Source organism: Cottoperca gobio, chromosome 17, assembly GCF_900634415.1.
Source record: "Cottoperca gobio chromosome 17, fCotGob3.1, whole genome shotgun sequence".
NCBI classification, from domain to species: domain Eukaryota; kingdom Metazoa; phylum Chordata; class Actinopteri; order Perciformes; family Bovichtidae; genus Cottoperca; species Cottoperca gobio.
In genome coordinates this window covers 8,779,314-8,806,808 of record NC_041371.1, presented here as the reverse complement: position 1 = coordinate 8,806,808, position 27,495 = coordinate 8,779,314, and the positions used below count along the sequence as shown (strand labels likewise).

At 38.7% G+C, this 27,495-nt stretch overlaps 3 protein-coding genes across 4 annotated transcripts; 1 reads left to right on the top strand and 2 right to left on the bottom strand.

Annotated features, from left to right (window-relative positions):
* Positions 1–1,582: 1,582 nt before the first annotated feature.
* On the bottom strand, positions 1,583–12,645 carry gjc2 (gap junction protein gamma 2). Of its 2 annotated transcripts, XM_029454217.1 has the most exons (3): positions 12,470–12,645; positions 6,232–6,361; positions 1,583–4,055 (listed from the first exon to the last, which is right to left on the bottom strand). In XM_029454217.1, exon 3 carries the CDS (start codon positions 4,024–4,026, stop codon positions 2,770–2,772), a length of 1,257 nt encoding a protein of 418 aa, XP_029310077.1. In that variant the 5' UTR covers positions 4,027–4,055; positions 6,232–6,361; positions 12,470–12,645; the 3' UTR covers positions 1,583–2,769. The 2 variants fall into 2 exon arrangements, with proteins under 2 accessions (XP_029310077.1, XP_029310076.1); XM_029454216.1 differs by lacking the exon at positions 6,232–6,361.
* A 3,150-nt stretch (positions 12,646–15,795) lies between these two features.
* Positions 15,796–17,417, bottom strand: LOC115022806 (7-alpha-hydroxycholest-4-en-3-one 12-alpha-hydroxylase-like). Its single transcript, XM_029453903.1, has one exon. The coding sequence runs from the start codon at positions 17,415–17,417 to the stop codon at positions 15,882–15,884; it is 1,536 nt and encodes a 511-aa protein (XP_029309763.1). The 3' UTR covers positions 15,796–15,881.
* Positions 17,418–20,776: 3,359 nt separating this feature from the next.
* higd1a (HIG1 hypoxia inducible domain family, member 1A) lies at positions 20,777–24,479 on the top strand. The gene is made up of 4 exons (XM_029454283.1): positions 20,777–20,938; positions 21,805–21,879; positions 22,836–22,970; positions 23,153–24,479. The coding sequence occupies exons 2-4, from the start codon at positions 21,810–21,812 to the stop codon at positions 23,224–23,226; spliced, it is 279 nt and encodes a 92-aa protein (XP_029310143.1). The 5' UTR covers positions 20,777–20,938; positions 21,805–21,809; the 3' UTR covers positions 23,227–24,479.
* The last annotated feature ends 3,016 nt before the right edge of the window (positions 24,480–27,495 follow it).

Sequence of the window (27,495 nt, the reverse complement as noted above, 5' to 3'; positions counted from 1 at the left end):
TGTTTAATTTTTCAAAAAAATAGCATTTTGTTCTGGGTATGATGATGTATAATGTTTGCTGTAAAAATTCAGAACTTTTATTACATGTTTTGAATTTGTGCATTCTCCTCCATTTGTTATGAGACTAAAACTATTATTTTTATTATTTATTATTTTTCTTAATTATAGAAATATGATGTGTTTTCTTCACCTGGCTCTGAACCTTATATACTGTATGCTCCCATGTGCTTTGTTGAGATATAGTATATCCAGCTGACACAGCAGGCTTGATTCTTTCTTTGTCCTCTGCCCTCCAGATGAACTTACTTTAATATTAGAATTGTTTCCTTTCCTTTTCTTTCCTCATTACATTGTTAGCTTAAAGTTAATTAATGTTTTCTAAAAGAGAATTATACGTTTTCCCGTTTTTGTATTGAAGTTACTAATGTGTTATTCTTTTTAAAAAAATACAATATTCCTAATTTGTTAGTAGGTTTGCATAACATTTACAATATCCATTGAATTTGTTAGTTTTATTATTTTTCTTAGTTGGCTATTTGAGATAGTGGTTTCCGTGGCTTGTTTTAACATTAATTGTGATGCTAACCACTAATCAAACTTTGATTTGGCTTTTCAGTTAGTCTTGTACCAAATAAACTGCCTCTTATCCCTATTTAAAGTTCTCCAGATTTGTTTTGAAATGTGATTTAACATTTTAACGTGGCTCGCACCAAGGCTCTATAAACATTCACTGCTCAGTAAATCTCCTTAACAGATGAGAAAACACAAAGAAATGAACACACACACACTCCCATAGTTACCAGGTAAAACGTGATGTGAAAATGCACCAAATGTTTGATATATATATATATATATATATATTAGTATGTTCATAGTTTCCTTTAACTCTTGAAATACAGTGATTATGTGTGATTATGGAGATATTAAGTCATGTTCAAGATGGAGTTTTGTGGATTGGTGCAAAGGTTTGCTGTTGTGCGCACTGAGCTACTCTAATGTGTGAGGTTTCTTTGTTTGTTTTAACTACCACATCTGGTGCTACTTATCCAATTATTAATGGAAACAAGAATGGGTGTGTGTTGTTTCCATAAGTCAATCTTTTCACACTTAAAACCTAAGTCTTGTTTTAATAATATATGTATGTATTATTGTTTGAATATGATTTTATTTTCTTATAGCTGCAGCTGATTCTGGTAAAGAGCTGCCTTTTTTCCATTTTTATTGTATTTTCCCATATTTAAGAAAATAAAATGCTGTGTGATTTCGTAGGTTGTAAAAATTATATCACCCTCCTGCACCAACGCTTTACTTTATTATGCCGGTACGTACGATTCTTTTCATTACAGTTAACTGCCCCATACATTTCAAAATGTTCTTCTTGGAGTACATACATAACACAAATTCGCTGTGATCAGTAACAGAAGAATTTCAAAATGTCTCATCTCACGCAGCAAATGAGTCAGTTTGCGTAAATGAGTCATTTACAATTTGTTAATGTTTTACTACAACAACATATTTTCAAAAACACACCATTGCTGTGATGAAGCAGAGAAGCAAATGTGTATTATAAAGCAAGAAATCAGAGGTTTCAAATAAGTTTATTTCTTCATGAATAAAATAGGAGAACAGTCTTTAAAAGTTCGAGGCACTTTTGAAGTTTCGACAACAGTGAAGGCAGGATTAAATATTACTCAGAAACCAATTTTAGAAACATACTGCTTCAATGACAGAAAAACTTAAACGGTCATCTTCAAGACCTAGCATGCCTAAACATAAGATAAATGTAGAGCTAATTTAATAGCTAAGGATGGGATTTCTACTGTAGCCTATGTGTATGTTCCCAGTTGTAAAGCATGCATCATCTGCTTCAGATTGCAGAAAATCAATATTTAGTTTAGAAAAGAATCCGATTTTCTTTTCACTTACCTTTTCCCCTTCAAACGTGACACTGCACGGCTTTGGAAAACGCAGAATAGATAAAGGCTTTGCACACAATGACTGAAGATCATCACACTGAGCAGATGTCTACCAGAAGAGCCTACAGTGACACAGCCCGGTTTCATTATCTTTATCAAAATATTTCACATTTAATCTGCTCCCAACAACACTCATCCATACTACATCCAAAAATACTTCTCCCAATGATAAACATGCATAATAATCATTATTCTTCAGAAATGAGTCATTGTGCATTTTTACAGTGTTTTTCACTGTGTTTTCCAATTTAGATGTAGGGTACAACCACACACTTACAAAGTTAGATTTCTTCAGATTAATCCAGTTCAGCGGCAGTCAAGGGTAGATCAGATAAATAGCCCGAAGCAGTCTGTTTATACTTTGACATTTTAGCTGAAATTAGAGATGTTTAGCTAAGTAAGCACATGTTAATCATGTCCAGAAGCTATGGCAAGCACAAAATGACACACTACAGTAAAAAGGAAGATTTGTGATGCCGGATTTGATAATGTGTGTTTTCTTTTAAATTCCCCAAAACTGTTTACTGTACTCCTTCAGCTGGAGTGATTGAAATTCAAAATTGTTATTGTCCGAAGTCGCATCTCTCTCTCACACACACACACACACACACACACACACACACACACACACACACACATACACACACACACACACACACACACACACACACACACACACACACACACACACACACACACACACACACACACATGCACATCCTCCAGCGGTGTCACAGTGCAGTCCTGGAGTCCTAAAAGTTTTTACTGTTAAATTACTACATTTAATTTATCTCTAGATCCAGACAGACGTCTTTCCATTTTTTACAATAGTTGCTGCCTTCTCTGTGGCTAATTTTGGCCTCGCTCCTTGTTTCTCCTGGACTGTATTGACTCGATTTTGCTCCGCCATAGTGCCCCCGGATACAGGACTGCTGGTTCTGGAGGTTTGCTGGATGTTTTTGGTTTGATATGTTTGAAAGGCCATATCCAGCTGTTCCTGGGCCACACGTAGATGCCGGTGTAGGCTCGCCAAATCAGAAGGGATGTTCTCATCTGGGCTGATGCACTGCTGTTCCTGGGCCACGTTGGCCATGTTCTGCTCGTGGGTGATGAGGCTGTTTGGGATCCTGCTAGGTTTGTCTGTCTTCATCACAAGGTTGTACCCCGGAGGGGAGGCTGGGATGTTCCGAGAAAACGGGTAGCCGTAGGACATCCGTCGGCCCCGGTTCCTCTTCATGCGAAGGGTGTCCCGAAAAGTGCCAATTCCCAAGTGAAGCATCTCACACACATTTAGCACTAGACAAAGACAGCTTACCACATACATGATGAGGAGGAAGATAGTTTTCTCTGTGGGCCTAGAGATGAAACAGTCCACTCTATGTGGACAGGGCACCCTGTTGCATAGATATGAAGGATTAACTCGAAACCCGTACAGGAGATACTGTCCTGCGAGGAAAGCGATTTCAAAAATAGCTCGTGACATGAGCTGAAGAACATAGATTCTCATCAGGCCTTCTTGCATAATTCTTCGGCGGCCATCATGTTTTGGTGGGTCTTTGCTAGTGCTGCTCACTGGTTCAGGCTTGGCCCCTCGCACCTCCAGTGTATCGTCGTAGATCATGGGCTCAGCATCGTCATCTTCATCCTCCTCTAAGACATCCTCCAGATGGTGGCTTTCTCTCCATCTGGAGTGAGGAGGAGGCTTTTTGCGGAGCCTGTGGTGCTTCCTGCGATCCTCCTCTGTAATTCGGGCTATTTTGTGGATGGCGTAACCCACATACATGATAGAAGGAGTGGAGATCATAATGATCTGGAAGACCCAGAAGCGGACATGCGAGAGAGGGGCAAATGCATCGTAGCATACGTTGTCACATCCTGGCTGCTTGGTGTTGCAGGTGAACTTGGTCTGCTCGTCCGAGTAGATGGACTCGCCTCCCACCGCTGTGAGCACAATGCGGAAGATGATGAGCACCGTCAGCCACACTTTCCCCACAAAGGTGGAGTGATGGTGGATCTCTTCCAGGAGACGAGTGAGAAAGCTCCAGCTCATGTTGCTCTAACAAGCTTTTCAACTAGAGTCTGTAATGAGAGAATAAAGAATTGATTAAGATCCGAGTAAGGACCTATTAATGAATTGATTTGAACTTCAGAAAGCTATACATTTCCAATCAATTCAATGTTTTTGTGAATTGTAATGTTGCCATAGGAATCACAGTGAATATTACTTTGTAGTGTTATGTTGTAACTGTATACTTCTTACAGGTGTAATCCTGTGCTGCTTGTGTCTAACCAAAGTCAAAAAAAATTCCCAGAGCGCAAGGAGACATCTTCAAAAGTTGTATTTTATTTCACCACCACTCCCAAAACCCAAATTTATCAATTTAAATAACACAGAATAACACAGATAATACACAAATAATCACATTTGAGTGGATGGAACGAGATACTTCTGAATGAATAATGATTAATCGATTATCATAATAGTTGCCGATTTATTCATCTGTCAATCACTTAATCATTGATTAATCTATCAACCATTTCAGATATAATCCAGTGTGGACCTACAGTATTCCTAGGGAATGTGGACTTTGCAAATGTGTTATACTGTAAATCAAGTGTAGTCATTTGCACAGACTTTCTGATGTAAAGGAGACGTTCATTTTCAATTGATTGCGCAGCCAAACACAAGACAATGGCTTGTGTTGATTCCTGTCAGTGAGTAGGGTGATGTCATTCAGTCGTCCTATCTAAACACACATCACACAGTGTTTCTTATATCCCCTTCTAACATATTGAAATCATTTATAAAAAAGGGTTGAAAATGCAAAAATAGCAAACGGGGAAGATTAAAACATCCCACACAAGCAACAACAACCATTTTGTGCTTTGACCGAAGAACACGCCGAAGACTACAAGAGGCTGAAAAAACACGAGATGAAACTGACAGAGCTCTGAAAAGTCCATTCTGGTAGAAGAAGGCCACTTCAGAAACATACTGTACTCTGACACGCGCACAGAAATAACAGATGACATGAAGACTCGTAGTGTCACACTCTGACTGTGAGGTGAATGAAGCTGCACTGAGGAGACAACGTAACGCTTCTCTCCCTTCATTCATAAGGCAGAGCTGCAGAGTTCGTGTTGATCTCATGACTGCGGCACTGTGTTCCCTGGCGTGGGATGTGCCATCTCCCCTGCCATCTGAGTGAACAGGAGAGGTTTGTTGCTCTGCCACGAGGCCTCCCCTCCAGATCCAGCACTGCTGACACTGGGGAGGGGTACAGCCGCATGGAGGCAGATGGCACCTATGGTGTGCGACTCATGTCTGCCCCAGGATGGCATGACAGGAGGGCCACGCCACTGAGGATTTCTAAGTTTGAATGAATGTGTTGTGTATTATAGCGTCAACATCATACCCTGACATTGAAGTAATCTTGAGATATGCGCCTGCTGCTGACTTGTTTTGCAAAGTGTTTTACAGCTTGTTTTGTTGATTATTTGCTGCCTTGTCTGTTTTTAATTTGTAGTGCTGTTGCCATTTATAGGAGGTCTCCCCTGAGAAGAGATTCCTAATCTAAGTGGGACTTGCCTGTTAAACACGTGAGATTTTACTGACGATAAAGCAGCAATGTAAATGCATTTTTTCGTAATACGTGTCTGTTGAGATACCATACAAAGACACTTTTAATTTATAATATTCTTTAAAATAGGGAGAAATATACTTTTTAGAATTTAAATGTTTCAGTAATATACTGTGGGTTACCCTATTTTAAAATGCTATACTATAAAGGTATTGTAATTACAGAAAATATACAAATTGAATAAACACATTCACTCATGAAATATTAATTCCACAATATAGAGCCACTCTTTTAAAGAAAATGTAATAAGGTTAAATAAATTAGATAGTTAATCATACTATATATTTAAGAAATATTTTTTAATTGTAGGTGTAGGTATTTCATCTCAAATGCAGATGCAGGCCCAATATATTTGACATTATTAAACTTGCATCATATCGTATTGTGTTGGGTGAAAATATTAAAATAGCTTTTTGTAAAATTTCTTCAATTTCTTTGTCTTTATAGCCGAATATTCAAAGACTACTTCAATGGCATGACAGGATCTTTCAGCAGAGTGACCTCACAAACAGTCCACAATTGTACTGTAACAAAATGTGCATTTACAATGATATGACAGGATGAATAAATCATACCGTTTCTTTAGGGGAAAGTCAATAACTGAAACAACCCACCTGGAAAAGTTGTACATGCATTTCCCATCCTGAAGGTCTCCTGTGCCCTCTCTAGATATCCCCTGCACAGTCTGATCCATGGAATACCACTTCCATCCTAATGTCCTGACCTTTTCCGTCTTATTGATAACTTCCAGAATGGAAAAAAAACGGAAAAAAAACAACGTCAAAACTTTCAAGACTGGACTTTCTATTTAATCCGTTTTCCCACTCTGCGAAGAAGTGAGGTCTCGCCGCTGTGAATGCCTCACATTCTGCCTTGTGTCTGGTTTCTATTACACCAGCCTTCTGCCCAAGAAGGAAGTATAAAAAACAGAGAGGCAGAAAAAAATCCTCCTCTGGCAAGTGACCCTCATCCAAGGGTTCAGACTTGAGGATATCGCACTACAGATTGAAATGAAGACTCAGTTGAGGGAACGTGTTAATCGCAAAGCAGTCAACCTCCCCCCCCCCCAACGCTCATGTGCAATATTTGTAACACAGATGATGAAGGTCTCTCTCTCACTCCCTTTTACTTTCTCTCTCTCTCTCTCTCTCTCTCTCTCTCTCTCTCTCTCTCTCTCTCTCTCTCTCTCTCTCTCTCTCTCTCTCTCTCTCTCTCTCTCTCCCTTTCTGTCTCCATCTATCTGTGTCTCAGCTTCTTACAGGTTAATGTCTACATGCCCCCCATATACAGCAACACCAGTAGCTCACTCTGAGAAGAACAGTGATGTATAGCGCACATTTGTAAAAATGCAAAAGGTAATTTAAAACATCCACCTCTCTCTCTCTCTCTCTCTCTCTCTCTCTCTCTCTCTCTCTCCCCCTCTCTCCCATCTCACACATACACACACAAACACACACATCAACCACCGCGAATGCAGATTAGCAACCTCTATAATAATCTGTCAATTACATAACAGCTGACAGTTTTGAAAGAACAACTTTGGGGACAAAAAGACACAGAGTTTGAGGACAGAAGTGTCACCGAGACATAAGCCACCTTGCCTCAGAGCAGATCCGTTAGAATGTAACCAGCAGGTACGCTCAGTCATATCAAGTGTCATAATATTTAGATCCTCCGTCCAGGCAGATGGCCAGATAACAGAGCAGTGGACAGGTCGCTCTCTGCACTCCTGCTACACTTCTTTTCCGACTCGATGTTTATACTTTCAAGCTGTCACCTCGGCCTGCGGATTGCAGTAGCACACGTTGTTACTTGGGGCATGAGATGGCGAGAGTATGTGGACAGAAGTGTCTCTCTCTCTCTCTCACTCACTCTCACTCACTCTCTCTCTCTCTCTCTCTCTCTCTCTCTCTCTCTCTCTCTCTCTCTCTCTCACACACACACACACACACACACACACACACACACACACACACAGACACACGCACACACACACTTCCTTACATGTTTTCTAAAGTGTGAAATGGCACGACAGAGTACAGATGAGGAGGTGATTCATGCAAGATTAAAATCGGAAAGGAATTTCTCCGTCTCTTTATTGTATGTGCCAGACCTTGCTGTCAAGATTTGGAAGGGATCTAAAGTCAACTACTTTTAATAGAGGACAGATAAACGGGTGTGTGTCTGGCTTGCATTAATGAAATGTGTCTGGTCATCATCACAGCGACCATATTATTATAATGTTACTTTCACAAGGCCCTCAATAACCCTTAATTATGACCTGTGTACAGCTATAAAGCCAAGAATAACGTTCAACAACATCAGTAAGGCCACCATCAATGAAATCAAACGTTCAACTCAGTTCCTTAAATGACGATGAAGAATTCTTTATTTCCCGTATATTTCCTTAATGTATTGTACGGATGTTAGACTGTCTTTAGGTAGAGAGCAATGGCCACTGCAGAGAGATATGTTAAGAATGAGCTTATGAGATGTCTTTGCATTTAGATTCTGTTTGAGTAATTTGTAGAAAGCTCTGAGAGCCAGCCATCTGGGCCTGCAGGACCCATCCTCCTCAGGCCTCGCCTTCAGGGCTCCCCTTTCCGTCTGACTGAGGAGATGTGGCGTGGCGAGCACCCCTGGTGCAGCGCTGAAGAAAAGAAGACAGGGAATGCTGCTGGAATGAGTAGAGCATTTGGGGTTTGGACATGTGCTATCCCTAAGGGACGGATAAGCACGTGTTTTTAAGTTGCCGTGCATTCCTCTACATCCAAAATCTTTCCGTCACCCAGAAGACACAGATGGTCCAGTGGAGACGGTTGTTAAGTGAACATTAAATTAAAAGTCAATTAGAGTAAGTTCCTCAACAGTTGGTAGAACTTGCTGGGATTTACAATTTATACTAACTAAGGTGCCTCAATGCTTTACTTTAATTGATAATAATATGTCATATATATATATTTATATATACAGTATATTTATTTATTCACAGACTAGATTAATTAGCTTGACGTTATATATTTGGTGATAAATCTAAAAGAGATACTTTATTTATCTATCTTTAGAACTTCAAAAATCTAACATTGTCTAAAATTAACACTTTTTTTCTTTTTATGTTTGGTTCTTAAACCTCACAGTACAAGGTTTACCTTGATTTAACATTATTTAATACTGGCCATCTAATTCCATGTATTTGATGATTGAGCAACATTTATGTGAAATAGGCAAATACTGCTATTTTGGAAAAATAGATTTTTCCCTCAACAATTAATAAATCTTTGAAACGGCAATGAAACATTTGAATTTCTCACCGTTACTTTAAGCAAAGACAAATGTGCACAAATGCAAGCAGTCAAACCAATGACTGTCTAGTTTTGAATGTGTTGTCATTGTGTCCTCTGACAATTCAGGCAAGTCTAGCTTTGGGTAACTCTAGGTCATGTTGATACATATTGATTGGATCGCCCAGAGCCAGGAAAATATTACAGTATTTCCCTGTAAGACATTGTTTGACATTGCTCTTGTCACAAGGACTGGCATCATGTGACAGCCAAATAAGAACGTTTAATATTCATTAGGTTGTGGTTATATTTAGTGTTGAATGTAAAACAGAGCAGATTTTTTAATTTCAGTTGTGGTAGTACAACAACTTTCAAATAATTAATCAAATTGCTGTGGTGTACTTGCTGTAGAAATCCTTTCATACATTTATTGCAACGTTTTAAATGTATACTTTTAATGACAGACATATTTCAACAGAATGGTTTTGTTATTCCCAGACTGTTTCACCTTTAAGAGGTCACTGGGTGCTGTGAGGGTTTGCAGCATAGCCGAGTGTTAAAGTGATGCAACATGGAGGAGTGAACATCTCGACAAATCTCCTTGGCCGCCACCAATGTCATCACAAGAGTTTTATCCACATGTATTTACTGAACAAAGTTGATGCGAGCAGACTGGGGGCTGTGGAGGTCTGTGTTTATGTAACAGATCAAGCTCCACCATGTGACTTGAATGTCCCCCCCCCCCCCCAGAGAAAAGAGTGACACAAGACACCAGAGAAAAAACATGCAACTTGGTGCTTGGACTCCTCCTTTCTCCTATCTCTCCTACTACTATCATTAAACTGCTCTTACCAGGCTGCAGGGGATATCCCATAGGCAGCCTGAGAGTGGTGGCAGTCCCATCTCATTTGTTCATTTTTCTCCCAGTTTCTCAGCCGAGCCTATCCTACCCCCAGGGTGAGTGCGTCCCGTGCCAGTTTTACTAAGGCTGGACTCCACTGAAGCGACTGAGATGAAAAGCCTTGAGGTGGATGCCAACAACTTCCCTCAGCCAGGGCTTTGCGTCTCCCACATGAGCAAAGCAACTTGTATTGAAAATTAGCCTCGCCACTACTGTAAAGGGAGAGAGCGTGTGTTAAAATAATAAAAACAAATGTCAGGTTATCCGTTATTTCCCAAAAATATCTAACATCTCATCTTCATTGCATACTTTACATCTGGACTCGCTTAAGAAGAAACTATTTAAAGCACAGGAGAAAATGAGGATGCATAGCAATAGTTTAATAGTCTTAAAAGTAGATTATGTGCCATTAGAATAGGCCCGTTTCCTGTCCCAGAAGGAAGCTCCGTTAATTTTGAAACAAATAAACAATTCTTATACACATTAATGTAGATGCGTTGTGTCAGGCTGACCTGTAAACTTGACATGAAGAGCTTAAAATACATGTCTCATTTTTGTTTATAGATATAGAGTATGAGTGTTGCTTCATCCATTAGACCTCATGACCTCATGACCTCATGAGCTGACTTCGCAAGTTTTTATCTTATTTGCCATTTATATTTTTCACAGAAAAGTTGTGGAACATTGTGCAAACCAGTGGCCACACTACATGATTGACTGTAGGCTTCAAGATACAATGGCACCATGTTTTCTTATCTTACTGGCTAGCTCAGAAACGTATAGCTCAGTGGAAAGAAGTGATTAAATGTAGCCGATGCTTTATTGCAAATAAAGTAGATTAGAGCGGAGCACACTCGTTTAGATTAGCTTGACAGCCCTCAGACCGCAGTAGGTCTCTAACATTACAAATAGCGGAACAAATAAAAACACAAGGATGATTAAAATGTGTATTGTTGATAATGTATATTGAAAACCACAGTTGTATATTTGACAAGACACACTACATTATAATTGAATACTCAAGCAAATGAGTGAATCAAACAAATTGTATTCAGTTCACAGGATGTATGTATTTCTTACTTCTTTTATTCCCTGTCATCATTTTTACACTCTCTTGCTGATGAAGTATTCCATCAAGGCAGTACATTCCAACACTACCCGTCCAAATAAACAAAAGTAACAACGCTTTGCTTGCAGAGCTGTAGGGCCTTAATCTTTGACATTATCTTGTCTTAACTGGCTATGTCATGGGCTGATCTGGGGCAAGCCCAAAGGAGCAACAGACCTAGTCAGGGTCATTTGGACTAGCAGAGATATGTTTACTGCAACTCCTTCCTTTAAGATGTCTTAGTGCCGTTAACCTTCTCCAACTCAGTGAACTCCTGACAGCAACGCTGCAGGATTACACTGATAACTGCAATATACTTATAGTTTCTCTTTGACGTGCACTTACACAACGAAAGCTCAGATCAAAAATGTATACGTGCACATACTGTAGAGTGCACGAGTGAATATATGTGACTTAGCTAACAAGCCAGTGATAAGACAAGATAATCAGCAGATTGGGCAAATATTAACCTTCAAGGTCAATGATTATGATGTGTGCGGGGGAAGGTTTTGCATTCACTACATGGAAAAAGAAGACCTGCTATTGAATAAATCACTATAGTTAAAAGCCTAATTTAGTATGTAGTTTATCTACTTTTCTCTACTTTTGTCAGTGGGCATTTCTATCCACTAGATGGCAATCATGTATTCAATTAACACAGACTCCTGGAGAACATTGAAACGTTTTGAAATATGTTTGACTCTCACAACATGATGAGTCCACGATTTGACCCCGACTAAACCTTGAAATCGGGAGCAATGACCCAGTTGATACAAAACAAAACTAGGTTGAAAGCAAGTGACAGATCCTCATGAAAACAAACACCACAGCTGAATCATTTACTTTAAGGCAGTTAATGTATCTATGCGAGTCAAATTCTAAAAGGGCCTTACAGCACAACAGGAAGGGTTGTTCTATATGCGGTGGCCCATTGTTCCAGGCTTTTGTTTCCTGTTAAACTGCTCTGTATCAAGTTTTTTTTTTCATTTTGTTGATTTGAAAAACTCCTATCAAATATGTTTTTGTTTTATTTTGCTTTATACGTAGAAACAGTACCATTAACAATGACAGGATATAAAGCTATAACTTATTATAGTGTTTAATGGTTTAAGACAACCACGTATCTATTTGAGCCTCATTGCTCATATACTTTCTTATTGTTTTAATGAAACAACAGATGATAAAGTCAGATAAAGGTCAAAGGATTAAATACAAAACACCAACACAATATCAGTCAACTACACAATTTAAGACACTGGCATTAAAACTAAACCTCTCAGCATAATGTTAATTAATCCCCACACGGAGTCTCTTTATCCACCCTCTATTAGAAATGAATCGGAAATGCTTAGATCATATTTAGGCAAAAGCACAACAAGCAAACCTACTTATTTTATGCCATTTGAAGTTGCATAAACTTCTATTCCTACAGTTGAATTCAAATGCTGGTAAAAAAATAAAAGTTAAAGCCTCTTTTTTGGAATATCAAACCGAAAAACTGCATACGATGAGCAGCAATCCACAGCACCAGAGTAAAACAATAAAATAAAGGCTGCACCTACCTGTCCATGAAGGGTAAAGCAGAAGCTTATTCTGTACTTAATGGTAGCTCATCCTGGGCGGGCATCCAGAGGCATCGTTTCACTGCTCAGGCTCAGAGGCAGGATGGGAGAGACAATGGGTCATTTTGCTTCAAAACCCCTCACCACCAAGTACAGGCAGAACACTCAGGAGACCAGCGTCCTGCCAAAGGCCCCATTGTTCGCCAGACCGTCCGCCTCTATTGCCAAGACCACTGACTGTTAATTTATTTAATTCAGGACGACTCCTACAACCCCATTCATTTACCCAGAATTACCTCCCCAGACCTTGCTTTTCCAGATTTAGCTGTCTGTGAGTGTGACATTACATATGAGATTACTACCAAAATGATCACATTATTTTCCATTTCCAGGGGTTTAAACAACCTCCAGTACATTTCTTGTTTTCATTTCTGTTCTACACATTTTATTATCCACTTAAACCTTTCTTCTGACGCATGAGTTGAACACAATTTGGGATTCTTTGCTTTTGTTTAAAAGTTATTTCCAAGGCCAATGCATCTTGTGGAAGGCTTTTCCTCAGCTGGTTGCAGAGGGCTGGTTTTTGTCAAGCGATGATAATATGGCATGACAATTCCTTTCCTGATGTGCTATGGCATGCCAAAAACATAATGATCACGGAAGATCTGATATAATGTTCTTGGCATCACGTTTGACCTCTTGTCCTCTTTTTGTATCTCAACTCAACAGTTGCCGTGACGAGTGTGAAGTGCTTTGTGATAAGTGTGTGCCTGAAGAAAAGTTCTTAAATTGTACTCATTTAGCGGCTGGCTAGTTAGTTAGCTAGCTTGCTTATGCCTCCATGGCCAGCGGCAGCACTATTGTTTACACCCAGTGGACTCTCTGTTCCCCACCTAGGCTTTGCACGGCTAAACATAAAGATGAAAGGGTAATTGTTCTCAAAGGACATCGCCTTACGGACTGCCAGGGTTTGCTTGGGATGAATGTGTACTGTGTATACAGTTAGACATGAACATGGTTCTGCACAGTAACATGTTAGGTCCATGCCCTCTGCCCCCCTGGGCCACTTACTGAGAAGTCCTACAGTGTAACTGATGGGGAGACAAATGGTGGGGTGTTTTGGCTAGGTCAGAGTCCACACAGAAGCACAAAGGGAGTATTTCCAAATAGATTAGAACATTTTGTCCCTCAGTGAATATCGTCTAAAGGACAACATTAACTTTTTTCGAGTTCTTTCAAATAAAACATGACCCATGTTTTAATTCGATGTTTAAGCTTGCAGGTTTTTGTTGGCATATTGATTTAAAATTCTTGTATCAGTGGTTCAGTAGAAAACTGTGCCCGCCCGGACGAACTTTGGTTAGCGCCTACGCTCCGGTCAGCCCTCCCTATCATTTAGGCTCACTCCATTGACTCTTTTGAATCCAGGCTGAAAACATATTTTTACTCTCTAGCGTTTAACTCCTCATGATGTGGCTGATTGGGACGATGCCTATGTATTGTTTATTTGTGCCAATGCACTGTGTGCATTGATGTTTATGTCGGTGTTTCTTTTATTTGTGATAAATGTTGTGTTAGCTACCTGCTCTGGTTTGTACAGCACTTTTGAAAACGTGAGTTGTTTTGTGATTTATAAATAAATGTGACTTAACTTGACAAATGAAGGGGTACAAAATCTATCCATGATGTTGAAGGAAAGAGCAACGGCATATGCTATTTGACATTAACGAAGTTGGCAAGTAGCTCACATACTAGCTATAATTATTATAAGGAATCAATGCCTTGGCTTGCAGCTTGATATGTTGCCAGAAATAACATGATCCGCTTGTATTTGATATATTAGCAATATGACAGCTGAGTGAAGTGCGTTAACGTTTTACTGTCACTGTTTTGTTATTCTTGTATAGGTTCCTCGCACAGCATCAGGAATAGACTGGGACACTTTTTTTGTTTTTTAATAATGTAATCCAATTTAAGTCCACAAACATAGTCATCAAATATGACAACAGTGCTGAAAAGAAAAGTTAGATAATGGTAGTAATTATTGTAGGTTTATCAAAGTTGGTATTTACTGGAGGTTTATCACAAGGTTTTTGTTTTTCCTGGCCACTTCCTCCATGTTTTATCAGATGCTGGAAATGACGTAGAAGTACGGCATATGGCAAGCATTAGTACCAGATGTGCATGAGTGTGTTTCTGTGTGGGCATTCAATCCACAGCTAAAAACAGCAGTGAACGTTTCGACCCACATCAAAGCAGCTGTTTAAACCAACATAGTTTGACTATGGGGTGAAAATCTTCTTTCTCCAAAATGTGAGCTTTAGGCATTTTAGAGTTTAGGTTTGTTTTTTTAAAGCATGTATTTCTCTCAACTCTTATATTCACATTCTGTAATATTCTGTAAATCAAAAGAGCTAATTCAGAAAACTTTGAAATAATGTTTCATTAATTATATTTATTCGTAAATAAGAAAAGTTATGAGAAATAGTTATTATTTAAAAAAATATTGTCTACAATCACTACAACTACCACTACTACTAGCACCCCCCCCCCCCCCCCCCCCCCCCCCCCCCTTCTGTCTGTGTGTGTCAGACAAAACAGCTGTATGAGACTGTGGGGTGTGAATCATTCACAAAACTTCGACATGTAACAGCACGATATGACCCTGAATCAATAATACAAGGACAAAGATCAATAATAGTGCTCAGCTCTTTTTAGAGAAATATATCTATTCCCAGACTTTTTACTAAATGGCATACAACTATATTTGATAGTTTGTGACATGTATGATTGCTGTGATGCAGCAATCAACAGAATAACCCACATCCCCCACCGCCAGCCTGAAGAAATAATATAATGTTTTAAGAATATTGGGACATTCAGTAGTTAAGGATGATAACAGTTTTTAATTAGGAAGATAAATGTAAGGTTTGAAATCCTTGATACAAAATGGTGATATATGTAATGTCACATAATGTACATTTCCAAGTAAGACATATATGGAGTAAAACAACACAGTTCAGAGACACAGTTTATTCGGTCAAGGAAAATACTCTGCTTCAGTCTCAGTATGGTTACAGGTGCACTTTATGGGACGAGGACTTCCCAGAATAAAAACCTAACCTTCACCTTCTAGTGAAGCAAGTTTGGTGACATTGAATTTATGCACATGAACTCAAAACACAGATAGCTGTCAGAAACTAAGTACATCACATACATCACAATCTCAATTAGTCTCCGACACATAACATGTTAACATCTAACGTCCATAATGTGCTTATCACATCATTGGTATGAAAATAAAAATAATGCTTAATTGTTGAATCCTTATGTTTCCTACATAATTGCCAAATGAAAGCTCACAGAAATTATTCAAATCAGGAAACATTTGATCAGAAAGTGATTGACTGATTTAATATCTGAGTCTGTATCGGAACTGAACATCTCTGTCGGGTTGCATTGCTCCAAAGCCCCATCGCCTGAAGTCGATTTCAGGTATCTTCTCATCGGGGTTCTTCAGCTCAAACTCAAAATAAACCAACAAGAGGAAAGCAAACTGTTTCAGCTCATTGGTGGCAAAGAAACGCCCAGGGCACATAGACACCCCAGCACCCCAGGGCATGTTGTAATACTTCACCTTCTTCCCTGCTTTGTAAAAATCTGTTTTCTTGCTCCCGTTTGGATTGAGAAAGCGGTCATATTTGAATGAATGTGGGTCAGGGTGGATCTCTGGGTCAATGTGAACGGCAATGTAAGGAAAGACTGCAATTCTGTCACCCTCGCGAATGAAGTATTCGCGGCCATCAGCCATCTTGAGGGTCATGTCTTGAAGCACTGCTCTGGTGAGGAGGGGTGCAGCAGTGAGTCGGAGGGTCTCTTCTACAGCACTGTCCAGGACTGGTGTTTTCATCAGCATTTCACGGGTCAGGTTGATTAGAGGACCACCAGGTTGGACTTCTTGCTCAAATTCCTTCAGAACCTTATCTACCTCTTCCTTCACTGCAGCCATGGCTTCTGGGTTTTTCATGAGGAAGAGGAGCAGCCAGAATGCAGAAGGCCCTGTGTTGCCCTGAGAGGCCCAAAGAAGCACAAACATGTATTTGCTTATCGCTGACTCCTTCTCACCCCTCTCCTCTTTGGCCTGCTGGATGTCCCACAACCAGCGACTGATGTTGTCCTTGGTCTTCATCGTTTGCACCGACAGACTGTTCCAGAAGTATTCCATTATCCTCTGTGCTTCCAGCCTTTGCCCTGGCATCAGGACCCCATAAGCTAGGTTGGGAAAGAGTTGGTCATATTTACGAAACTCGGAAAATAAGGCTTCTGATACAGCTCTGTCTTTCTCTTTGGCTTTCTTCTCACTTCCTTCGGAGTTGTGTGGCTCATTGCCATATAGAGATAAGTAGCCGGCCCTAAAGACAATATTGTAGCTGTAATTAAACAAGCCGTCATCCATCCAGGTTCTTTCTTCTACAGCTGAGCCGATGTTGTGCAACATTAGGGTCTGCAAATTATTCATCATGGATTGTGTCATTAGCTCCAGACCATCTCCTTTGAGGTGCTTGTTGCTGAACATCTGGAGAATGTTGTGTTCACCCTCTATAGATGTGTAACCAAACACCCTGCGCACCAAATGAACAGCAAACTTTGTGAAGTCCAGTTTATCTCGACTCTCCTTAACAACTGACCCAAACGATTGAGGGTCCTGAAGGAATGTAATATAAAATCCTCCCAGCTGTATTGTGAACACATCGCCATGCTTTTGTCTCATCCTCTGTAGGAACTTCAAAGTGTTCCTGCGAAACTCTAACACATGACCCAGCCATGGCAAGAGGCCCTTATCCAGAGGTGGTTCTCCTGCTCGCCGCTGTCGAAACACGCCGAGAAGGTACAGCCCTCCAATCAGAGCTGCAAGAAAGCCAAGAAGGATCGGCAGTAGCAGTCCCATGACTGATTTTTCAGACAGCCCCACAGCGTATGTGAGATGAGGTCAACCTCCAGCATGATATACAAACTTTCGCTCCTCCCTTTACTTGTGGGATTGGTTTCAGCTTTCCAGAAAGTGCCAACTCAATACTTCCTTTTAAGCAAGAAATTGTGGAATGGTGAAGATAAGACCAACAGACCAAGCACAGGGTGTTCTGAATGAAACATAATTAAATGATAGGTATTTTATAAACATGTCTGCAAACATGCATTTTGTAATATAACTTGTTTTACCTCATTTTGCAGCAGAAGCCGAGGACACAATAAACCCATGTAAAGATCAAATACACCCGGCATGGTGGATATGTAAAAGCTCTGAATCTTCAAATCTCCAAATACAGTTCAGCTCAGTCAAACAATTGACAAATGATGGCTCATCATGCGAAATTTCTGATGAGGAAGAAACACAGCCAATGTGACTACAGGTTACAATTTCCTGCCCTTTCCTTTTTTTTGCTTAGAGCCGTGAGGTGCTGTTTAAATTGTGCTAAATGTTTCCTTCACACACGATTGATTGTAAGTATAACCCTGACCCTGACAACTATTCATTGTGTTAATTAAATGTGGCAATCACTTATTAATTATAGCTGCTGGATAAACCTTACACAGAAAAGTGCAAGTCATGTTTAGTTGTCTAGTTCATCGAGTCTGGGCCAATATTTGCTTTTAATTTTATCTCATGATTAAATAAACGGTTTATTAAACGGTTTAAACAGACACATTATTTCATACTCACATGTATAAGCTGTAATTACAGGACTTTATGGTTACAATAGATACAATAGGCCCATAAAATACATAATCTACGATATCCTGGTAAAACTTGACCTTGACCTTTTGATTTAACTTTTTAACAGATTACAAATGTACGAGCAGTTGTGAAACAAAAGTTACTGAAGCTAAAGCCTACCCTGTTTGATATAGGAGTTACACAAAGGCATACACATTTTCTAACATTATGATCATTATTCTGCTTTGATCCACACTGTTAACCTTTTATGGGCTGAGAGTTGAAAATGTACAATCGGATATAGACATAAATAAATAAAATGTATCCAATAAGGAAAAAATAAATATAAAATAAAGTGCTTTTAGAGCAATATTTAAAATACTGAATTCAACACTTTTTAAAAAGTAGAAAAAATAAGCAAAATATTGTCGATTGAAAATAAAAGTCTGCTCTGTGTTGCTGCTAAACTACGTAAGTGGACATTTAGCACCACCTGCTGGATTGTATGTACATCTTATTGGGAGAAAAAAAAAAAGCAATGTAAAAAGCAGCAGTGGCAAGGTGTCGAAGAGAGAACAAGTTATATTTAAACTGTCTATCTAAATGAAATGATGATAAATACAATTTTATAGAGGCACCCAACCATTAATTACTTATTTTGAAATGTGATTTTAATCCACTATCTGTGAATTCTTTTTTTTTGTGCTGTGAGCTGTGAGGTGATGTTTAAATTGTGTTCACTTTTGTATACTTTGCGACCAACCTCTCGTGGTCCTTTATCCTGTGAAGGTTGTTCATTCCCTGTCAGTCGTTTGTCACTCAACCCAACAGGCATGTATTCCACTGATGTGCATTTTGATGTATTAATTACGTTGTATGAGTAGTTTAGTGTGCGAAAATATGAGGTAAAACGACAGCATTTTTAGCAGTTTTAACAGTTCAAATAACATCTATTGCACGTCTGTCCGTCCTGGGAGAGGGATCCCTCCTCAGTTGCTCTCCCTGAGGTTTCTTCCATTGCCCCCCCCCCTTTAATTATGGGGTTTCTTTTAGGAAGTTTTTCCTTGTGCGATGCGAGGGTCTAAGGACAGAGGGTGTCGTAACCTGTACAGTCTGTAAAGCACACTGACACAAATGTATAATTTGTGATATTGGGCTATACAAATACATTTGATTTGATTTGATTTGAAATAAGTAATACTCATTTTCATTTAGACATGAACTGTTTATTTAAAGTTGTGTCATGTTACTCTCAAAACTACTCACTGCTTGTGTTCCTGGGAACTGCACAACTATGAGTTTACATAATAACAAGCAATGGATAGCCTATTTGCAACACTAAAACGTTTTTCTTTATAAAATAAAAAGCCTGAATAAAGTATGGATTTGATCTAACAACTCATGAGTTGTACCTGTCCTGTATCATAAATATTCAATTTATTTAATGTATTCAAAGCTTAATCATTTTTTATTAGTGGTAGTTGTAGGTCGCTTATATAACATCGCTGCATACAGGCCCCTAGGACTAATAAACTGACTGACACAGTTTAATTTAGACAGTTCTTTTAATTTCAGTGCCATTTCCTTGTCTGTGAAAAGTTAGAGTTTAAATACTAGTTGTTCATTTTTATTATTACTTCAACAGGTCAGCAAAGACATATGAAACATATGGGTTGGATCAGCAGAAATTACAGTTTGAGGTATGACACTACATAAAACTATACAACACAATTATGTCCTTAGAAGGTTGTCTGGAAGATAAGTGACTTTGCAGGACTCCTTCCTTTATCTGTCTACTTTAATCTAAAGTGCACATCAGGGCCTGGGATGTGATCAGTGGGACCTGATAGTGCATAATTGTATAAAGGAAATGTCCCAGGCTCATTACGGCTTCAAAGCCGCTTCATAGGTCATCAACCTAAAAATGTGGAACATCAAATCGGATTAGAAGGAGCCTATTGTTAATCCTTTTTTTTTTATTTTTTTTTTACAATTTCCTGAATCGGATCCAGCCATTGATGAGTAAAGAGCACGCACGTAAAACTTTCAAACATTAGCATTTATGACCCACTGAACACCCCAAGCAAGAGGATTCACTTCCATCTTCCTCTACCTTCGTTTAATTATCAGTAAAGCAGGGACTAGCGTGAGGAGAGATCACACAAAAGTGTAAACCAACGTGGTAGCCTATAGAGTATGTGATGTTTCAAATTGAAGAGATGTTAGTTTGTGAAATTTGCAGGTAAAATTACAGTTGCATAACGTACTAAACACCTAACAGACCGGAAGTAGTAACTCTCATTCATTTCACTGTCTTTGATTTTCCGAGGGTGTTGTACAACTGATGCTGCGTTCAGGACACATAGGATCTACTACTAACATCAATTTGGTACACTGTAACCTGAGCATAATCAAGCGACAATGATAACAGCGAACATTTGTTATGCTGTAAACTTGACAAATGCATAGCCCTACATATAAAAAACATATTCAGAACTTGAATTTAGAAGGACGTTTACAATTTGAAAATATTTGTAAGGGGAGTGCTATTGTTACCATTTTCTCCTACGACTTGAATACTACACAATCGTCATCTGCCGACGTCAGACCTGCGTGTGGCGGTAGTTACATCACGTAGCCGGCATACTACTACCTCCATACAGTCCGTGGGATCTGAGGCTCTAAAGACTCCTAAAACTTTAAGAATAATTTGTTTATAGGTGATTTAATTGGCGACACACTCCTTAAAACAGGTAAGAATAAGTTTAGCCACCTATGTCGTAGGCTAATGGAGGTTTTATGCGATGTTAAAACTGTGACGTTATTCCTCGTGGGGTTGTTTCTGTCATGTTGCCTTTGATAGCTAATATCTAAACCACTTCACAATATTATAACTTAGCATGACACAGTAGCTTATGTGTCTTACTATATGCAGAGTATAATATTACAAGGTATAAAAGTATGAAGGACGTGTATTCCCTCTGCCCTTCGTGTTTAACCTCTGAGCAGTTAATGTGGTATTAGCATTAGATCTGCACAGTGAGTGTTACGGAAATACACTGAATTGCTTTACTGTTTTGTTTAGAAAAATGGTACGGGGTGAAGGTGTGACTTCTTTATTACCTAGGTGTTTATTGTGGGAGAAAGCAGCCAGCTGTTAAGGAGGAAGTAGGGGATGTGTCCAACAGACAATGTGGCAGACAACGGCCAAACTGATCAAAGCCACTTCCGGTCTTAACTAGTTGCAACAGTACTTTTCCCTTCTCCTATTCTTGACCCCTATGGGTCACCTGAGGTGTGCACAGACAAGATCACACTCTTCACATGGGATCATTGCTTGACAGACCTTTGGCCTTTTTATCAATAAAATACTCAAAGATAAACTTTGTATCTTTTGATCATCTTTGTTCACAGAATTTCCACCACAACACATGACTTAAAAACAGCTTGGGTTGTGAATTTGTAGGCTTAAACTTCAAGCTTATCCAGAACTCTAATATAGGGTTAACACTGCATTTAATATGGGTCTAACAATGGATGAATCCCATACTGAATGAGCTAGAATGCTATAAAGTCGAAGTTGGACCAATACATAACTTTCCCTTTCTTTTCTATTTAGTTAAGATGTCTGATTATGAGGAGAATGAGTCGAAGTTCATGCGAAAAGCAAAGGAGAATCCATTTGTCCCAGTGGGTAAGTACATCTTGTGCCATCTTGTGCCCTAATGGTTATACAATTAAGCGAAGTTGTTTGACATTAAACACTTAAGTTATCAGAAAGTCTAAAAGTATGTTGTTAAAAATACTATTTTTCATAAAATCCTTGTTATTAATGCCACCGGTGTCCATAATTTAACCAAAGACGGTTTTAAAACATTTCAATTAAATTTCAACAATTTCCTGTATCTGTGTAACGTGGGTTTCGCCACTGTGGAGACTCGCAACTGTTATGATGCTGTGTCTCGGATACTTCTCTGCCGTGTCGTACACTGTGAGCACTAAGTACTTGCGTAGTGCGTAAATTTCAACAGGGTAGTGTTGTCTCAAATTGCACACATCCTACTTCTTAATGCACACAAATAGCAAGTGTAACTACAGAAGGTTTGTGAATTAAGACACAGCATGAGTCTATTAACTCCTGTAGGAGAAGTGAACACGAGCACAGATGATGACCGATTCTTTTACCCCAGAGTAGCCAAAGTAATTATTGAACCCATTTTTCACAAGACACATATTATTTAGATTATTCTGACACTAAAATAAAAACTAATTTCAGACACACATCAGGTGAAAATTAACTTTGTTCAAGACCAATTTGTCAGATTTCTCGGCTCGCCCAAGGAATGTCTATTTGTGGGAAACGCTGCTTAACTTCGCCTACGCTGCATGTATCTGGCATTGGCTGCTTTGTAACATTTGTTGATCAAGTAATTTGCAAACGGCACGCTAGCCAACTTACCAGCGACATCAGCCCGGGGATTCACTCTTACATTTTACATCCTTACATTCCATCCAACGAAATCTGTACACACTCAGTCAACCTTTGAGTGCACCCCACTGTTAATACTTTTTTGTTGTTACAGTTGTTACAGTCTGACTTTATTTTAGTAAGTAATATATGTAAATTGATGTCTTTTTTTCTACTGGCAGGACTGGCTGGATTCTTCGCCATTGTCGGGTACAAACTGCTGAAAATGAAAAATCGAGGCGACACAAAAATGTCGGTTCACCTGATCCACATGCGTGTAGCTGCTCAAGGCTTTGTGGTTGGAGCCATGACTATTGGTATGTAGCTTGGATCATCATATTTCTGATTAGATCTTAGTTGCATTGTTTCAGTTCATGTAAAACTGCTTTGATTTGCTTTGTTAGTTTCTTTTGATCAACTTCACTTGTCAATGATGCATGTTTCTGAGTAGAGGGTAAGAGATGCTGTGTAACTTTTCCCTCTGTTTCTTTGTTTTTAGGGGTCATCTATTCAATGTACAAAGAATACATTGTAAAACCCAGAGAAGATCAAAAAGCAGTGCAACAAAAGTGAACATGGACTCTAACCCTGACATGTCATGTCCCTTAATATTACCTCATGTGAAGGTGTGTAGAAAGTTTATCTTTACAGACGTGTCATATATTTTGTATGCACGCATCCCATCAGCAGCTCACCTCTACTGTAAATTAGTATAACTTATTGATTACCGCTAATGCCTGTCCTCTAATGCCTGGTTTCCACTGCATGGTTCAGCTTGACTCAACTCACTGTTGATATCGGGTCCTTTTACTCTGTTTTGTATTTCACTGCGGAAAGTACCCCCTCAGTTAAGGTGGGTTCGTCATAGCAATGCCGCAGTGAAACTGCTGGGACATCATCTGCAACAGGACACTCGCTGAATCTTTTCATCGGCAACCAAACACGGGAACGTCTGCACTTTGTTAAATGTGTTAGTGTAGGGCGTGGTACTGCGGGCTGGCCATTCTTTTAAATCTGGGCCGAGTGAATACAAAAAATGGTGGTCTTTATTGATGGTAGCTTAGCTATTTAAAAATGGCGGTTTTGTGCAGACTGGATTCTAGTAATGATTCTCTCTGACCAATCAGTGATCTGCAGTGTTTTAACTCCACCTAGGCTCAGCTCGCTTGGAACCTCAACTGAGATATTAACAAAAAGTGTGTGGGTATTAAAAATAAAAATATAATATTAAAAAGAACATCTATAAAATCATCAGAAAACAGTTTTACTAGTCTATCACCAATTTGATTTAGATTTATGTTTTTGTTTTTCTTGTCGTGTTTATTTTCTTGTGTCACACCAGCTATATTTATTAAAATTCTTGCACCTTAACCCACTTTTCCTTTGTTAATGGGCATCCTACTGCATTAGGGGTGTGTTATTGAAGGCTTTGATATCATGTGGTCTCAGAAAAGGCCTGTGCTCTTACATTATTTAAACAAGGCTTGTGACTCACCACAGTATCAGATAATTAAACAAAACAAATGTATAAAGTAATCGCATGGAAATTAGAAAACGGAACAAAAACCATGACACGAAACCATATTAGTTCATATTATGTTGTGATACACACTCAAATCTTCATGAGACATGTGCTAAACTGACTGAGGTACACCTACCTGTGCGGTGACCTATACAATATTATCATATAGCCTACCTTGAGATATGTTTAAATAGATGACTTGTCAAGTTATTTAAGCAGTTTAGTTTTGAATAGTACAGAACATGTTAATTTTGAAAGTTTTGTTTTTCTTGAAATAAAAATGACCTGTCTTGTAATCCTGAAATTCCTGTGTGTATGTTTTGAAGCCTCTCCATATTGCACTGAAAATATGTTTTGACTGTTCAAATCAAATCAAATTTATTTGTATAGCCCAATATCACAAATTATACATTTGTCTCAGTGTGCTTTACAGACTGTACAGGTTACGACACCCTCTGTCCTTAGACCCTCGCATCGCACAAGGAAAAACTTCCTAAAAGAAACCCCAAAATTAAAGGGGGAAAAATGGAAGAAACCTCAGGGAGAGCAACTGAGGAGGGATCCCTCTCCCAGGACGTGCAATAGATGTCGTGTGTACAGGATAAACAACATAGTACAAATACAACATTTGACAGAAATGATGTGTTGAAAAAGAGAAAGTTTGGATGAATCCAGGAAAATGTCAAAAAGGCTTCCCGGTGTCCACCACACCATGCAAAATGTGAATTTGGTGAGTTTAAAAAAAAAAAAAAAGTTTTAAAACTTAGTGATCACAGCCATAGTCATGTGACAGGAGAGTTTGTTTATTTAATAGTAGCTCTAAAGCAGACGTTAGCATGCTAACATATCAGGAGATTATTTCTAAAATGTGACAAAACGTCATTTCCATTACTTTGATTATTGTGATGGAATGACAATTTGAGTGTTATGGCTTACATCAGTGAAAATAATGTATATTAAATTAAACAATTAAACAAAACAATTGATTGTTTCATACTGTATGGCAACACAGTAAAAGGAAAAAAATATATAAATGCTGGTGTTGACCCCTTCTCTTGTTCTTTAAGATGGCACGCAAGACCACATCAGAGAGATCAAAAGTTCACAGAGACAGGATTAAATCAGACCAGGTTAAATACCAGGAGTCCCTCAGGAAAGACGGAGAAAGATACCTGAGAAAAAAAAAGGAATGAGGTGTTGTTAAATCTGTGTCAGAATTGTTCAAGAGAGAGCAAATAAAAACTAGGAGACAATGGAAAACATCTCAACAAAACAGACGCAGGAGATTTATGGCTGGAACAACCCCGCCACAGTCACCAGAAGACATTCTTGTTGACCCAGAACATGTCTCACTTGACAACTCCAGCTCCTCTGAGCACACCTCACTTGCCGGCACCTGAAAACCACACACAGAGAAGAAGAGGAAGAAAAAAGGGTGAAGGTCTACAGAGATCTTCATGCAACAAATGCAAAACTGGAAGATGCCTTAAAGAAGGTTGAGAGATTGTGAGCCTTACCCAGGCATTATACAGGATGTTGGCTCTGACAACTGTGCTTTGGTAAAAATAATAAGTCGTGTTGGCAAAAACAGGTCTTTCTGGCCAATGAGAGATGATGTGCTCTGGTATCGGACAGAAGATGTTCTCTGACTGGTCCCAGAGCCTCAGCCAGTTACAAAGCGCCATGTGATGTTGGATCCTGCAGTTTCAGCAGAAATACGTTCTGTTCTTGACCATTATGACCATCAAGTTTCACAAATAAATACTGTGAGGATTCATTTTTAGCTCAAATTGAATTAAAACTAGCCTTAGAGGACAAGAATGTTTTATTAGCATTTGAAACTTAGTTAAAAAAAAGAAAAGAAAAGGAGTTTAAATGTGATTTTGTTCTTAAGTTCAACTCACTTAGTTAAACCTTTATAAATGTTACGATTTGTTAGCTTTGAAACAGATTTAATTTCAAGCTGTATAAATCTATGGTTTCATTATTAGTCCTAAAGATAGATGCTCAAAGATTTTTTATAAGTTAAAAAACAACGTCAACGTCAAAACTGTCAGTGGGCTGTTAGAGTGAGGTCCAAAAATTGACTTGTACTTCAACAGCTTTTGTTTTGCGCTAAATAGTAAGTGCAACATTTGCAACTTGCTTGTAGGTTTCAGCAATTTTCTGCCATATGATTTTATGTGCTTAAAGGTTAAAGTTTAGATGATGATAAAAAATTATGTTTTTTTGTGTCAGGGACAATAAAACTGAACATTGTTTAAAAATGTTTTTGTGACCTGTCATTTCTAACACATGCAGTCTTTTCCGTCACACAATATCATCCCAACCACGACATATATTGTAACCTAAAATGCATACAAATTGACATAATCACATTAAAAATGTTTTGTAGTTTGGAAATTTGTGCAGTTATAAGTACTATTAATTCATATTTTTCGAAAACTCATGATTGTGCCATGTAAGAAATTGATTGAAGACTTAAGCAAAGCAGTTTGAAGATGTTTTTTATATATAGAATGGAACATTTTACATAGATTGTGGCGATTGTATATATAATTTATACTTCAAATTACCTGCTTGGTTTTCTGACAGTTGAATATCACTTAAAATGTTCAGTGCAATCATTGGGATTAATTACACATTATTTATAATATGTGTACTCATTTTGCTACTTCATCAGTTTTTGTTTAGTGGTGTACAGCTAAAGTTACTCTAACATTTTGTTTTGTTTTAGGGAGACGGAGGCAGAAGAGAGGAGAGCAGGGAAAGGGATGGAGAGACTCTTCTCTGCTGTAGAAACTTGTAGACAAATAAATTGTAAATTCATTTAAATGAATAATATATTTAATGATAAATATAAATATAAATAAATAATATTGTGTATTTTATTCACATGAACTATGAATGAAAAACACTGGGTCGACAAGTACCAGCACTACGCGGACAAGGAGAGGGAAAAGCACACACGCAATGCAGAGCAGCATTATGAAAGCTGGATTGCTTTCCACCAAATCAGCAGCATGAGCACTTACTTTTACTAATTCACTTATTTTTTTCTCTTGTTTTATTATTTACTGTGGTACTGTGCTTATAGTGTCGCCTGCTGGAGAGTCTGCAGTTGCTCCGATGGGGATCAGACACTATATAAGTATTATATTGAGTATTATATTATTTGAGAGTATATTCATAGCATTTGATTTGAGTCTCCTAAAAGATGATCAAAAGGAAGGACTGGTATTCTCCAAGATGGGATGGACTGTTTTCAAGTCCAATTGACCCACAGCAGTCTGAGGTAAAGAGAGAGCATCCTGAAGACA

Excerpts from the sequence above, each read along its gene's own strand:
- gjc2 (XM_029454217.1), bottom strand. The coding sequence starts at position 4,026 with ATGAGCTGGAGCTTTCTCACTCGTCTCCTGGAAGAGATCCACCATCAC.
- LOC115022806 (XM_029453903.1), bottom strand. The coding sequence starts at position 17,417 with ATGGGACTGCTACTGCCGATCCTTCTTGGCTTTCTTGCAGCTCTGATT.
- higd1a (XM_029454283.1), top strand. The coding sequence starts at position 21,810 with ATGTCTGATTATGAGGAGAATGAGTCGAAGTTCATGCGAAAAGCAAAG. Across the intron at positions 21,880-22,835 it reads GAATCCATTTGTCCCAGTGG|GACTGGCTGGATTCTTCGCC; the intron begins GTAAGTACATCT and ends TTCTACTGGCAG. Across the intron at positions 22,971-23,152 it reads GGTTGGAGCCATGACTATTG|GGGTCATCTATTCAATGTAC; the intron begins GTATGTAGCTTG and ends CTTTGTTTTTAG.